The 16,358-nt window shown below is 43.8% G+C and overlaps 1 protein-coding gene across 2 annotated transcripts; it reads left to right on the plus strand.

Annotated features, from left to right (window-relative positions):
• Positions 1–829: 829 nt before the first annotated feature.
• On the plus strand, positions 830–4,568 carry asb6 (ankyrin repeat and SOCS box containing 6). Of its 2 annotated transcripts, none has more exons than XM_021605843.3 (7): positions 830–1,011; positions 1,548–1,697; positions 1,875–2,056; positions 2,136–2,242; positions 2,378–2,486; positions 2,932–3,018; positions 3,509–4,568. In XM_021605843.3, the coding sequence occupies exons 2-7, from the start codon at positions 1,591–1,593 to the stop codon at positions 4,228–4,230; spliced, it is 1,314 nt and encodes a 437-aa protein (XP_021461518.2). In that variant the 5' UTR covers positions 830–1,011; positions 1,548–1,590; the 3' UTR covers positions 4,231–4,568. The 2 variants fall into 2 exon arrangements, with proteins under 2 accessions (XP_021461518.2, XP_021461517.2); XM_021605842.3 differs by having other exon boundaries at positions 1,001–1,165.
• Positions 4,569–16,358: the final 11,790 nt, after the last annotated feature.

Below are 16,358 nucleotides of genomic sequence, written 5' to 3' on the forward strand. Positions count from 1 at the left end.
AAACAACAACACAGATTTACATGGAATAAACAAGCATACAGTCAATAACACAATAGAAAAAAATAAAGTCTATATACAGTGTGTGCAAATGGCATGAGGAGGTATGGCAATAAATAGGCCATAGTAGCAAAGTAATGACAATTTAGCAGATTAACACTGGAGTGATTGATGAGCAGATGATGGTGTGTAAGTAGTGATATTGGTGTGCAAAAGAGCAGCAAAGTAAATAAAAACAATATTGGGATGAGGTAGGTAGATTGGGTGGGCTATTTACAGATGGACTATGTACAGCTGCAGCGATCTGTTAGCTGCTCAGATAGCTGTTGTTTAAAGTTAGTGAGGGAAATGTAAGTCTCCAGCTTCAGCGATTTTTGCAATTCGTTCCAGTCACTGGCAGCAGAGAACTGGAAGGAAAGGTGGCCAAAGGAAGTGTTGGCTTTGGGGATGACCAGTGAGATATACCTGATGGAGCGTGTGCTACGGGTGAGTGTTGTTATCGTGACCAGTGAGCTGAGATAAGGCGGAGCTTTATCTAGCATAGACTTGTAGATGACCTGGAGCCAGTGGGTCTGGCGAGTATGAAGCGAGGGCCAGCCGACTAGAGCATACAGGTCGCAGTGGTGGGTGGTATAAGGCGCTTAGGCCAACAAGTGATATGCAGTATGTTTCAATAAGATTAAACTTTTAGCATTTATAGCAATGGTTATCAACTGTACTGCAGGGATGGAATGTAAGTCACAGAAAATTGAGGTTGTGGTGGCGGCTGCAGAGAGGTATTTGGGTGTGTGAGACTTGGCATCAGAATAATTACAGGGTGGGGGTGGTGTCCAATCCTTTCAGGTTGTTGGCTTAAATAGATACAAAATAGTGGAGCAGGGTAGTGTTAGAGGGTATGGTATTTGTTTATTTATTTTCTCAAGCAAAGTATAAGGGAGTTGTGCTCCAGTCTAGTAGGTGGCAGTAATGCAACATTTTTGGATGACACCCGCAAGTACACTTCCTGTTTTGAAGGTAAGCTCGCGTTACAGCTTGAAGCCAGCTAGCTAACATTAGGTAGCTCGTTGGGTAATTTAAAAGCAAAACCAAATAGCTAGTTACCTATTCTTGGTAGCTAGCTGGCACGTTTTGCCGTCATGTCAATTCTTGTTCTGTCGTTCTGCTCCAGGTAACACAAATGAACTAACTTTAGCCATGTCTGGAGCTACAGTAGCTAGCTTGCGTCTGCTGATGCCCACAGCTAACGTTAGCTAGCCAAATCGTATTTAGCGTTCAATGTTGACTATAGCTTACTAGCCACATGCATACCAAATATTAATTTGTGGGTATATTAGCTAGCATGTGGCAATAATTGTTACGTTTGCACTCACAACTTGCAGAATAAAACTAGTTATGCATAATTCTGCACTTTTGTTTTGGGCGTAACGTTATACAAATCCCAGAGACCACCCTTAACGGTCTGAACATTTCAGATAAGCACTATCAATAAAATAACTTATAACAGCCTGTTTAGGTAGTAATTATATTCCATTTGGGTGTAACTTGTCCAGTGTTCTAGCGCAAGCAGCAGAGAGTGGCACATCAGCCAAGAGTATGCCTTTCCTCCATGGCTTTCGCAGGATTATATATGAGTATCAGCCCCTGGTGGACGCCGTACTGTGTGTTGTTGGTCTGGAGGAAGGGACAAGCACTGGAGAGAGGTGAGTGTACATTATGTGATGCTGTGAGTCTGGTTCAGGGATAAGTAACTGCTATAGTAACTTGCACTGACACTCAAGTTCCACAATGTCAATCGATATGGCAATGTGTAAGCTAACCTGAAACCTCTATTGTGTATTTATCTGTATTTGACCTTGGTCTTCTTATTGGATTTACAGGAGCCGTAGCCCGGAGGATGAGGACAGTCTATGCAGGTCTTTAGTGGAGCTACTGGAGAAGGAGTCCCAGTCAGCTGTGTTTGAGGAGGGGATCAGCTATGCTCTGTTTAAGGTTGCTGAACGGGGACTAGTCTGTGCAGCAGAAGTCCTTCTACGATATGGAGCAGATCTCAACTTTGAGGGTGAGAGGACTGACTTGTCATTCAAATATTAGGAGACTATTTGTCTATTTTATTGATCTAAATATAATTTGATTCCCAGACCCTGTATCTTATTACAACCCACTGCACATTGCTGTACTGAGGAACAGGCCAATTATGGTGAGGTTGCTGGCTGGACATGGAGCTGACATTAACAAGCGAGATCGGGTGAGTACAACAGGTAGCAAGAACTTATAGCTGCAAAACATACTACTGTTCTGTCTTTTCTGCAGTACATTTCTTGCTCTGTATACATAATGTGTTGTTATGGCTCTGTAACACAGTGTACTGTATCTTACGCAGATCCATGAAAGTAGCCCCTTGGATCTCGCTAGTGAAGAGGCAGAGAGACTGCCTTGTATGTGCACACTGCTGGACATGGGTGCTGACGTGAATGCAAGAGATAAAAATGGTGAGTTGAGGGCCTCCCGAGTCGCGCTGCGGTCTAAGGCACTGCATCGCAGTGCTAGAGGCGTCACTACAGACCTGGGTTCGATCCTGGGCTGTATCACAACCAGGGGGACTTTACTCGCTCAAGCGACTCCTTGTGGCGGGCCGGGCACCTGCAGGCTGACCTCGGTCGTCAGTTGAACTGTGTTTCCTCTGACACATTGGTGCAGCTGGCTTCCGGGTTAAGCAGGTGGGTGTTAATTAAGAGGCGCGGTTTGGTGGGTCATATTTCGGAGGACACATGACTCGACCTTCGCCTCCCGAGCCCGTTGGGGAGTTGCAGCGATGAGACCAGATCGAAATTGGGGAGAAAACAATGGTAATAAAAAATGGTGAGTTGAAATTTTGACCTGTATTTACTGTATATCCTGTATTTCAACACTGCCTTTTTGATCTTGTCCCCAAAGGAAAATCACCCTTGCTACATGCCCTAGCTAGCAGTGATGGACTCACTGTGCATAACACAGAAAACATCCGGCTGCTACTTCAGAGAGGTACTGTGCTATAAAATAACCTTAAAAATGCACTATGCAAGAATCACTCTGCATTTTCCTGGTTCTAAAATTCAAATAGTTCCCCTAATTTCAGTTTGTAACAAAACAAGCAAGTATAGTGTAGAGAATGGTTTACAAAACTGAAAGTAAGACGCAAAAACTGAACTTAAGAACGGGAAGCATAGAAATACCACACACGGATAGAACATATCTACCGCTTCTTACACTTGCTTTCAATTAGAATGACCGTACACATTTCTATGTGAATTTGGTCAGGTCGCCCAAAAGGTTACATACTGCCGCTTTAATTTGGAGTAGGCTTATGGGCAGAAAGACAGAAATGCTAAACATCAAATCAAATTTTATTGGTCACATACACAGTTAGCTGATGCTAATGCGAGTGTAGCGAAATGCTTGTACATCAACAACAGCAGAGCATGTCCAAATGTATTTATATTTAGGAAACTTTGTTGTTTGTTCCCCTCCTAAGGTGCAGATGTTCATGCTGCCACACTGGATGGAGAGACGGCTGTATCCTCGCTGGTCTTTCTGGTGAAGGAGGCTCTGGAGGGCTCTGTGGAGGATGCAGCTGAGATCGGCCGCTTCTGTCTGAGGGCCACGCGGCTGCTTCTGGCCCACGGGGCTGACCCCAGCTGCTGCCTTACCCCCGACGGGGAGGAGGATGGGGAACCCTCCCTGACAGTGACCAGCCTGGAGCACTTTGATCGGCTCTTTCCCCTGGCAGTGCTGCTGCTGCAGAGTGGTGCCTCCTTCCACTGCTCTCGCCACGGAGCCTCCTGCTGGACAGGCTACAGGCTGGTATTCCAGAGGCTCCAGACGGCCCTGCTGGACTGTTCTGATGCAGAGCAGGCGGCTGAGCTCCTGGAGCAGGCTGAGGTCCTCCTGGACTTGGCCCGGGTGTCCTCCCCAAGTCTGGCCCTGCCCCTGGACCTGCCTATGCCAGACCAAGACCCCAATGCGCAGACATTGCGGGACCTCCATCGGCGTGTGGTGGAGCAGGAGACCGGCCCTCCCCCCCTGCGCTGTCTCTGCAGGGCCTTCATCCGGGATCACCTGCAGCCCTGGCCCCTGGACGACAGGGTGAAGGCTCTGCCTTTACCTGACAGACTGAAGGAGTACCTGCTTCCCGAACACACCCTGAGCCCCAAGCCAGGATGGGACTGCTTCAAGCCCCAGCGTACCCTACGCTGACGACACATGTTTTTACACTGGTAACTGGGGCTGACACATGGAGTAATTGACCTTTATCCTTTTGTAATGATTTGGTGTTAGGACACCAATCTATCAATGTACTCAGAACCTGCCATTGAGGCCTTTGTTTTTTTGTTCAAGTGTGTGTGCCAAATCATACAGACAAAGAATCTGAATATGTTTACTATCAAGATCAAGATCACTTAGACATTTCTTAAGAATAAGTTGTGTAACTTCCATACATTTGCACTGCTGGAAGGGTGCAGATGAGTCTTTTGTTAAATATTAGCAGAAAAGGTTGGACTTTGTCATCTGAATAAAACAATCAGGATCAGTTATTCTGCATCTTTTTTTCTGTGTCAGCGATAACAGTTGAAGTATAGTGATGGGCCACAAGATGGCAGTGTTGTTCTTTGTAGCAGGTAGTTGCTGAAAAAGAGGTCAAATTACAATTTATATTATATTCAAGTGTTCTTAACACAATCAGAAATCTCCTATTAATACTTCAAACACATTTTTATATCTCATACACATTTCATGTATTTTCTTTGAATTCATGAGTCATTGAATCTTATCAACCTTCTCTACGTGTTTGCCCATGATTGTGCTTAGATTGTTTCCTTATTTATTTTAATAGCAATGACACAGATTAAATGTAAAACATTTTTGACAATTAACACATTACGGTATAGCAGTGTATGGTGACTATGGGAGTTGGTAGTGGAGTTGGTGTTGCTATGGAGTCAGAAGGTTGAGCTGAACGGCAGCCTGGTTCTATTGAGAGCTACAGGGCAGATCAGCCTGGCACAGAAGGTGATCTTTTTTTCACTAATTGGTCTTTTGACCAATCAGATCAGCTCTGAAAAAGATCTGATGTGAAAAGATCTGATGTGATTAGTCAGAAGACCAATTAGTGGAAAAAATATCAGATTTGGGCTGCCTGTGTAAACACAGCCTAAGAAACACTGCCCTTTCCCACCTGGACAAAAGGAACACCTATGTGAGAATGCTGTTCATTGACTACAGCTCAGCGTTCAGCACCATAGTGCCCCCGAAGCTCATCACTAAGCTAAGGACCCTGAGACTAAACATCTCCCTCTGCAACTGGATCCTGGACTTCCTGACGGTCTACCCCTAGGTGGTAAGGGTAGGCAACAAAGCGTCCGCCATGCTGATTCTCAACCCTGGGGTCCCTCAGGGGTGTGTACTTGGTCTCCTCCTGTATTCCCTTTTCACCCACGACTGTGGCCAAACACGACTCCGACACAATTAAGTTTGCTGACGACACAACAGTGGTAGGCCTGATCACCGACAACGATGAGACAGCCTATAGGGAGGAGGTCCGAGAACTGCCAGTGTGGTGCCAGGACAACAACCTCTCCCTCAACGTGAGCAAGACAAAGGAGCTGATCGTGGACTACAGGAAACGGTGTCAGAGGAAAGCCCATAAAATTGTCAGAGACTCCAGTCACTCAAGTCATAGACTGTTTTCTCTGCTACCGCACGGCAAGTGGTACCGGAGCGCCAAGTATAGGACCAAAAGGCTCCTTAACAGTTTCTACCCCCAAGCCATAAGACTACTGAACAATTAATCAAATGGCCACTATTTACATTGACCCCCCCATTTGTTTTGAACACTGCTACTACTCAATGTTTTATCTATGTACAAATGACCTCAACTAACTGTACCCCCGCGCACAGACTCGGTACCGGTACCACCTATATATAGCCTCGTTATTGTTATTTTGTGTTACTCTTTATCATTTTGTACGTTAGTTTATTTGGTAAATATTTTCTTAACTCTTCTTGAACTGCTCTGTTGGTTAAGGGCTTGTAAGTAAACATTTCACGGTAAGGTCTACACTTGTTGTATTTGGCACATGTGACAAAGTTTGATTTTTTTTCACACAGGATAGAGTACAGTATATACGTATGCATATGAGATGAATAATGTAGGGTAAGTAGCATTATATAAGGTAGCATTGTTTAAAGTGGCTAGTGATATATTTACATAATTTCCCATCAATTCCCATTATTAAAGTGGCTGGAGTTGAGTCAGTGTCAGTGTGTTGGCAGCAGCCACTCAATGTTAGTGGTGGCTGTTTAACAGTCTGATGGCCTTGAGATAGAAGCTGTTTTTCAGTCTCTCGGTCCCAGCTTTGATGCACCTGTACTGACCTCGCCTTCTGGATGATAGCTGGGTGAACAGGCAGTGGCTCGGGTGGTTAATGTCCTTGATGATCTTTATGGCCTTTCTGTAACATCGGGTGGTGTAGGTGTCCTGGAGGGCAGGTAGTTTGCCCCCGGTGATGCGTTGTGCAGACCTCACTACCCTCTGGAGAGCCTTACGGTTGAGGGCGGAGCAGTTGCCGTACCAGGCGGTGATACAGCCCGCCAGGATGCTCTCGATTGTGCATCTGTAGAAGTTTGTGAGTGCTTTTGGTGACAAGCCGAATTTCTTCAGCCTCCTGAGGTTGAAGAGGCGCTGCTGCGTCTTCTTCACAATGCTGTCTGTGTGAGTGGACCAATTCAGTTTGTCTGTGATGTGTATGCCGAGGAACTTAAAACTTGCTACCCTCTCCACTACTGTTCCATCGATGTGGATAGGGGGGTGTTCCCTCTGCTGTTTCCTGAAGTCCACAATCATCTCCTTAGTTTTGTTGACGTTGAGTGTGAGGTTATTTTCCTGACACCACACTCCGAGGGCCCTCACCTCCTCCCTGTAGGCCGTCTCGTCGTTGTTGGTAATCAAGCCTACCACTGTTGTGTCGTCCGCAAACTTGATGATTGAGTTGGAGGCGTGCGTGGCCACGCAGTCGTGGGTGAACAGGGAGTACCCTGAGATTTGGATTGCAGTGTATGTTTTAGGTAGCTAATTAGCAGCGCTTTTAGTATCTGCTGTGTTGATTTACCCTGACCCTAAAGACTCAATGTACTACTGAACTAAACTGACACGTGAGAACACACTCCTCCTTTAAAATGTTCTCTGAGCACATGTATTGAAAAGGGATTGCTACTATTTGTACTGTGACCAAGAAGCCAGATGATGGCAGTGTTACACAATGGGGGGGAGAGAGACCAGTGGTTGTTTTGGTTCTACTGACTACATCTATGAAATCCACAATATCCACTGCCTTTTTAGGAAGTAGTTGTGTGGTAGATGGAATCCTTTACACTCACTTTCTTCTTAAGACATTTTGAATGTCCCACGTTCTACACATGACTCATTTTAGTACTTCACAATGCATACATTGATTTCTTGCCAATGCAGATTTTGTTCTAAATATTTGTGTCAGGTTTGAGAATACAGATATGCAGTATTCAACACATGCATTGCAGTTCTACAAACAGCTGCTGTGGATGGTAGTGTAAATAGAGAAGTCTTGGTTGAGTAGTGGTTTTCTGTGGGACGCAATGGAGCTGTGATGACTGTCTGCTGGTGTGGAAAGGTTATTCAGAGTTTATTCTGAAACAAATCTGGTGTGATTCACACACCATCTCAGTCTTTTTCTGTATGGTTCATTCACCCTTAAGCCAATGCAGTTACACTGCTGCCACTGACTGTTGAAGCCGTGCATGGACAGATGCTACTATAGAGAGTCATTATTTTAATGCAGTTTTAGCGGAGTGTGTATGAATGCGTTTGAGAGAGAGACTAGCAAACTAAATAGGACAGTGTGTTACACAACTAACCCCCTCCTGACATTGCTGGCTGGGGCTGCGGTGACTGCCTGGCTCGCAGACTGGCGCATTGACTCCTCTTCTTTATCTAGGTCATAGCCTCTGAAGAGAGAAGGCAGCTACAGCGGCAACTGCTCCACAAGCACTTCACTCTCCTGTCTGTCTGAATCTCTCCACACGCTCTGATGAAACCCCAACATCAGCCGCCAGGGAGAGGGGGTGGGGTGGGTTGTAGTGGGGTCGAGGTTTGGATTAGAGGAAAAAAAGATTTGAGAGAGAACAGTAGGGTAACTTGGGGGGGGAAATGCCACCAATAAGGGAAATATCTTTTTTTCTGTCTGAAAATAGACAAGTTTGGTCAGATTTAGATATGTGCATACCGGCTATCTTTAGGCAAACACATTTTGAAGGGAAATAAGTATGCAGAATAAAATAAAGACATTTATGAGATTAGTGTGTTAAAATCAAATTGATATGTTTATTTGGGCATTTTACTTGGCTCATTGTGCTCTAGCGACTCCTTGTGTCGGGCCGGGCACCTGCAGGCTACTTCAGTCGTCAGTTGAATTGTGTTTCCTCTGACACATTGGTACAGCTGGCTTCCGTGTTAAGCAAGCAGGTGTTAAGAAGCGCAGCTTGGCGCGTCATGTTTCAGAGGACGCATGACTCGAACTTCGCCTCTCCCGAGCCCATTGAAGAGTTTCAGCGATGAGACAAGATCGGAGAGAAAAAGGGGGTAATTAAACAAATACAATAAAAAAAAAGATTACATTTTTTTTAACCATGTGGATGATTTATCTTTAGGTTCCCCTTCTGGTAAATATATTTAAATGTATAGATCTAACTTAATTAGTTTATATAATATATATATATAACTTTTTTCTAAATGACAAAATATTATATTAGTTTTGTTGGGTGACGTAAAATGTTGAGATGAGACGGATGAGATTTTTAGTTAAGCAAAACTAGTGACATCTAGGGAAAGAGTCAAAAATGTGGTGACGGGTTTCTGTAAGAATTACAGGGGGGGGGGGGTGTTTAACCCCAAGCCACCCTACTATAGAGGAAACCAACACAGTATTACAGAGATAGAGATGGGGACCAAGGGACATACAGTAAAGCATTTTTTGTTGATACAGTAGAGATACATTTGATCAACTTGGTTTACACAGTCTGTTTCCTGTCTTGTGTTTCATGTTCCCTAAGCCCTGGCCTAAAACCAACCCCAGACTTCCACTGGCCTTGCGTTGGGATCATCACATTTTAGCAGGTGTGGGATTTGAGAAGGAGAGATCATTTGGTGGTGTGTACATGGACTGTGAAGGCCACCAGGGAGAGTTGGCAACGCATAACTTACCCCAGCCAACAATCATGCCGAGGCAGATACATAGCATTCCCCAATGATGACCCAATGCTGCCAGCAAAAGGTGATAAAACCAAGAAACCAAGAGAGAGGAGCCAAGCCTCTCTACCTATCATTTATTGAGAAACAATGTGACTGAATCTCACCACTGAAATGAGTTATTGATCTATTCTCTTCCCCATGCTCAGGGTCTGTACAACCCCATCTGCTCATACTCTCACTCCTTCTCCCTGAATCCTTATTTCATTCTACCTTCTTTCTTTCCCTGACAGTGGATCATATTTTATTTTATTATTCTTAGGAATATTTCCCATTCCTTTGTTCTCCACCAGCCATCTCTGTACACATTTCAATTTGTTTAATTATTGTCACTTACTCGGTTATTTCTCTCTGCTCTCAAGCACCCATTGAACGTTACCTGTTTCTCTGCATCTGCTTATTCTCCCATCATTCTTTTCCTCATCCTTTCAGCCCTCCACCTCAGCTGCTGTAGCCGTGTCCCAGGGAGGTTGTAAAGATGGAGAAGAGGCTTCTGAGTAGGCCTATATACAGCAGGGATTGTTTGGTGAGTCTGAGCTCTAATAGTTTTTTTATGTTCTGACATAAAAACGTTTACAAGCACATGTTCACACATACCTCAAACTGTCAGCAGCATTACCACTGAACACACTGAGAAGATGATAGTTTATTCTCCATTATGCATTGTCGAAGAACAAAGTGCTTAGATATTAGTGTTATGACCTGTGGTAACAGTGTTATAACCTGTGGTAACAGTGTTATAACCTGTGGTAACACAATGCCTACCTACCTATCAGTGTAATGTAATAGTCAACTACTGCAGGTTACTCAGTGGACAGTAGACCAGTCCAGGACACAATCAAATGTCTCAGTCACACACTGTACACTTTGGATTGCAAACAAACTGTCAAGAAGAAAAGAGATTAATAAATTGGGATTCTGGGAGAACAATGTAAGAAGGGGAATAAGAAAATGGAACAACCTGGCCACTAAAATAAACCATTCTGCTGTGTTTGCTTGGGAATGGGATAGAAAGAAACCTCAAAGGGTTACATTCAGTAATAAATACAGTCAAGTTGTGCTCTGACTTGACAATGTTCCCCCTCCTCTCCTATTCTGCTACAGTACCTCTACCTTGGTCTTTCTGCTTCAGTGGAAACAAAAGACTGTTGACATCAGTAAGTGAAACTGGGGCTTGTTGAGAATTGTGGGACATTCATACTCCATGAACCTGTTTCGGTAGGTCAATCCTTCATGGTCTGTTTAGTATCAGTTCCCCTCTATTTGAAAAAGTGATTTCCAAAAAACTGTGATCAGCTTTGTGCAGAGCCCATTCTATTATAATAGTGAAGATACAAATGTTGTGCCGAATAGAAGATTTGAGGGTTGGTGTTCCTACAGTGGCCTTTCAGATGTTCAAGCATAAAATATCCAGACAGAAAAACAACAACATTAAAAGAATGACGAAACAATCGGTAACATGGGAAATAAGTGATTATGATAATAAACTCATGATGTAATTTGAATTGATGCATAAATTAGTTTTAAATGCATCTCATGTCTCTCAATGTTGTGGATAACATAACATTGTCATCACAATGACAAAACACAAGCTGTTGTTGAGTGCCTAGTGCAGTTGATGACACCATCATATAGAGACAGATTTGTCATATGTTATGGTTAACATTGACACAATTCTAAATCTAAGATTACTACAGTCCCTTGCACAAACACGGTCTCAATTTGCGTGTATGTTTTCCACCCAGCAATGTGAAGACAAATACAGATCCAAAGCCATGAAAGAGTCAGGACTCAGAATGGCCTAGGAGGAAGATGGTTAGGAGAAGACATGGAGAGATGTGGAGTAACACAGGACAGAGGGCATTGGGAGGTTGATGCTGGATAGCGGTTAAGAGAGAATAGGCATACAAACACACTAGTGTTAAGCAGTGTTGGTGGAGTAATGAACTACATGTAATTCAACTAGTAATTCAACTACAGTGTAGTTAATTTGTTTTTTGCCATGTAGTGGTGTAGCTAACTACTGAAACTACACACTACTCTTTTTGCAAAAAGAGAAGAAAATATGGGTGAAATAGGCAAGAATTACCATTATTTTCCAGGCAATGTGGAAACGTGGTTTTTGTGTTTTTATTATTATAGTTTTATTTTTTGTGTATAATAGTCTAAATTGCTCACTTGGTTAACATCTGACTCAAGAGTGATCTGTTCTTGCAATTTGCAAAAAATATATATATTTTTCTTAAGGGTAGCATTAATGTAGGTAACTTCTTCTAGTGTGAAATAATTGGTAGTTTGATAAATTATGATTTCAGAGTAGCTTCCCCAACACTCGTTTTAAGCATTTTGTAGACCAATTAGTTATGGTCTCAAAGACTCTCTGTCCAAAATGCAGGTTAGTGTTTTTCATAATTAACCTTGTTCTGGAGGCAGCTCTTCAGAGTGGTCACTAGCTGGCACAGCCACAAAGTCATCCAATTGGATTTTAAGCCTAACCGTAACACTAAACTTAATCATACGGCTAACCTTAATGCCTAACCATCACCTCAAAGTATGACCAGAAAGCAAATGTTTTGTTTCAAGGAAGTCGCTCAGTTCTGCCTCCAGGGCAATATTCCTGACAATAATCGTCAACCTGCGTCCAAAGCAGGGATCTTCTAAGTAAACACTCTAAATGTCTGTGCGTATGTGTGCTCGCGTGTGAATAATCACAGACAGTCTCCCAGGACCACAGATGTGGTGACCTCATCTGAGAAGAATGTAGACCTACTCCTTCCTATTACTACAGTGGAGTTGATGGAAGACTTACAAACCACTTACAAACCATTAATAGATGCAGGTCATGCAGCTGAATATTAAAAAATGCAGCTAGCTAATGATTGGAAATAATGTGTACAATTTCACCCCATAATATCCCATGCTGAAGTACTGCAGCAGCACTGCTGTTTAACAGATATGCAGACATGAGTTTTGCGGACTATTGTGGCTTCAGAGAGAGCCCCTTGTAAAGTGTGTGTACTTCAAACTTAGACGAGGGTAATAGGCCTGGAGGGAGGGAGGGAGGGAGGGAGAGAGGGAGAGAGAGAGAGGGAGGGAGGGAGGGAGGGAGAGAGAGAGGGAGGGAGGGAGGGAGAGAGGGAGGGAGAGAGGGAGGGAGGGAGGGAGGGAGGGAGGGAGAGAGGGAGGGAGGGAGGGAGAGAGGGAGGGAGGGAGAGAGGGAGGGAGGGAGAGGGAGAGAGAGAGAGAGAGAGAGAGAGAGAGAGAGAGATGGAAGTAATGGCCCTGAGAATCCACTGATTTGCTCTCATCACTGTTGCACGGATCAAAACTCATTACGTTTAAACTGTATATGTGGGTCTCTTCTTCGGCACCAGTGGTGTAGTGCTATTTTTTTAGGTAGGGTAGTGCAACAAAAAAAAGTTAAGTCATCAGTTCATCAATCAAAGTTTGTGCCGACAAATGTGGACTATTGAATAGCCTATCCAATTGCAAAGTCTGCCTATGCCCACACACTTTGTCTCAAGAAAATGTAATCTTTTTAATACCCTGAAACACCACATTAGAAATACCTAATTTCAAATAAGCCATCACTACTATCAATCGTGAATGATAATTATTGATGTTTTACCAGTTAAATGTAATTTGGTTGATCTCAGTCAGTTGGGAATATGCATTTAGTTCATATATATACAATGCCTTGCGAAAGTATTCGGCCCCCTTGAACTTTGCGACCTTTTGCCACATTTCAGGCTTCAAACATAAAGATATAAAACTGTATTTTTTTGTGAAGAATCAACAACAAGTGGGACACAATCATGAAGTGGAACGACATTTATTGGATATTTCAAACTTTTTTAACAAATCAAAAACTGAAAAATTGGGTGTGCAAAAATATTTAGCCCCTTTACTTTCAGTGCAGCAAACTCTCTCCAGAAGTTCAGTGAGGATCTCTGAATGATCCAATGTTGACCTAAATGACTAATGATGATAAATACAATCCACCTGTGTGCAATCAAGTCTCCGTATAAATGCACCTGCACTGTGATAGTCTCAGAGGTCCGTTAAAAGCGCAGAGAGCATCATGAAGAGCAAAGAACACACCAGGCAGGTCCGAGATACTGTTGTGAAGAAGTTTAAAGCCGGATTTGGATACAAAAATATTTCCCAAGCTTTAAACATCCCAAGGAGCACTGTGCAAGCGATAATATTGAAATGGAAGGAGTATCAGACCACTGCAAATCTACCAAGACCTGGCCATCCCTCTAAACTTTCAGCTCATACAAGGAGAAGACTGATCAGAGATGCAGCCAAGAGGCCCATGATCACTCTGGATGAACTGCAGAGATCTACAGCTGAGGTGGGAGACTCTGTCCATAGGACAACAATCAGTCGTATATTGCACAAATATGGCCTTTATGGAAGAGTGGCAAGAAGAAAGCCATTTCTTAAAGATATCCATAAAAAGTGTCGTTTAAAGTTTGCCACAAGCCACCTGGGAGACACACCAAACATGTGGAAGAAGGTGCTCTGGTCAGATGAAACCAAAATTGAACTTTTTGGCAACAATGCAAAACGTTATGTTTGGCGTAAAAGCAACACAGCTGAACACAGCTGAACACACCATCCCCACTGTCAAACATGGTGGTGGCAGCATCATGGTTTGGGCCTGCTTTTCTTCAGCAGGGACAGGGAAGATGGTTAAAATTGATGGGAAGATGGATGGAGCCAAATACAGGACCATTCTGGAAGAAAACCTGATGGAGTCTGCAAAAGACCTGAGACTGGGACGGAGATTTGTCTTCCAACAAGACAATGATCCAAAACATAAAGCAAAATCTACAATGGAATGGTTCAAAAATAAACATATCCAGGTGTTAGAATGGCCAAGTCAAAGTCCAGACCTGAATCCAATCGAGAATATGTGGAAAGAACTGAAAACTGCTGTTCACAAATGCTCTCCATCCGACCTCACTGAGCTCGAGCTGTTTTGCAAGGAGGAATGGGAAAAAAATTCAGTCTCTCGATGTGCAAAACTGATAGAGACATTACCCCAAGTGACTTACAGCTGGAATCGCAGCAAAAGGTATTAACTTAAGGGGGCTGAATAATTTTGCACGCCCAATTTTTCAGTTTTTGATTTGTTAAAAAAGTTTGAAATATCCAATAAATGTCGTTCCACTTCATGATTGTGTCCCACTTGTTGTTGATTCTTCACAAAAAAATACAGTTTTATATCTTTATGTTTGAAGCCTGAAATGTGGCAAAAGGTCGCAAAGTTCAAGGGGGCCGAATACTTTCGCAAGGCACTGTATATATATATATATATAATTGTGAAAAACTGAGTTGAAATGTATTTGGCTAAGGTGTATGTAAACTTCCGACTTCAATTGTATATATATATATATGTAAACTTCTGAGTTCAACTGTATATACACTGCTCAAAAAAATAAAGAGAACACTAAAATAACACATCCTAGATCTGAATGAATGAAATATTCTTATTAAATACTTTTTTCTTTACATAGTTGAATGTGCTGACAACAAAATCACACAGAAATTATCAATGGAAATCAAATGTATCAACCCATGGAGGTCTGGATTTGGAGTCACACTCAAAATTAAAGTGGAAAACCACACTACAGGCTGATCCAACTTTGATGTAATGTCCTGAAAACAAGTCAAAATGAGGCTCAGTAGTGTGTGTGGCCTCCACGTGCCTATATGACCTCCCTACAACGCCTGGGCATGCTCCTGATGAGGTGGCGGATGGTCTCCTGAGGGATCTCCTCCCAGACCTGGACTAAAGAATCTGCCAACTCCTGGGACAGTCTGTGGTGCAACGTGGCGTTGGTGGATGGAGTGAGACATGATGTCCCAGATGTGCTCAATTGGATTCAGGTCTGGGGAACGGGCGAGCCAGTCCATGACATCAATGCCTTCCTCTTGCAGGAACTGCTGACACGTCCAGCCACATGAGGTCTAGCATTGTCTTGCATTAGAAGGAACCCAGGGCCAACCGCATCAGCATATGGTCTCACAAGGGGTCTGAGGATCTCATCTCGGTACCTAATGGCAGTCAGGCTACCTCTGGCGAGCACATGGAGGGCTGTGCGGCCCCCCGAAGAAATGCCACCCCACACCATGACTGACCCACCGCCAAACCGGTCATGCTGGAGGATGTTGCAGGCAGCAGAACGTTCTCCACGGCGTCTCCAGACTCTGTCACGTCTGTCACGTGTTCAGTGTGAACCTGCTTTCATCTGTGAAGAGCACAGGGCGCCAGTGGCGAATTTGCCAATCTTGGTGTTCTCTGGCAAATGCCAAACGTCCTGCACGGTGTTGGGCTGTAAGCACAACCCCCACCTGTGGACGTCGGGCCCTCATACCACCCTCATGGAGTCTGTTTCTGACCGTTTGAGCAGACACATGCACATTTGTGGCCTGCTGGAGGTCATTTTGCAGGGCTCTGGCGGTGCTCCTCCTGCTCCTCCTTGCACAAAGGCGGAGGTAGCGGTCCTGCTGCTGGGTTGTTGCCCTCCTACGGCCTCCTCCACGTCTCCTGATGTACTGGCCTGTCTCCTGGTAGTGCCTCCATGCTCTGGACACTACGCTGACAGACACAGCAAACCTTCTTGCCACAGCTCGTATTGATGTGCCATCCTGGATGAGCTGCACTACCTGAGCCACTTGTGTGGGTTGTAGACTCCGTCTCATGCTACCACTAGAGTGAAAGCACCGCCAGCATTCAAAAGTGACCAAAACATCAGCCAGGAAGCATAGGAACTGAGAAGTGGTCTGTGGTCACCACCTGCAGAACCACTCCTTTATTGGGGGAGTCTTGCTAATTGCCTAAAATTTCCACCTGTTGTCTATTCCATTTGCACAACAGCATGTGAAATGTATTGTCAATCAGTGTTGCTTCCTAAGTGGACAGTTTGATTTCACAGAAGTGTGATTGACTTGGAGTTACATTGTGTTGTTTAAGCGTTCCTTTTATTTTTTTGAGCAGTGTATAATATATATTTGGCTAAGGTGTATGTAAACT

The sequence above is a fragment of the Oncorhynchus mykiss genome, chromosome 6, assembly GCF_057628025.1.
Source record: "Oncorhynchus mykiss isolate SJ-2025 chromosome 6, ASM5762802v1, whole genome shotgun sequence".
Lineage (NCBI taxonomy): Eukaryota > Metazoa > Chordata > Actinopteri > Salmoniformes > Salmonidae > Oncorhynchus > Oncorhynchus mykiss.

Bases quoted from the DNA above. Each gene is read 5' to 3' on its own strand.
- asb6 (XM_021605842.3), top strand. From the start codon at position 1,134: ATGTCAATTCTTGTTCTGTCGTTCTGCTCCAG. The intron at 1,166-1,547 runs GTAACACAAATG...TAACTTGTCCAG, and splicing joins GTTCTGTCGTTCTGCTCCAG to TGTTCTAGCGCAAGCAGCAG. The intron at 3,019-3,508 runs GTACTGTGCTAT...TCCCCTCCTAAG, and splicing joins CCGGCTGCTACTTCAGAGAG to GTGCAGATGTTCATGCTGCC.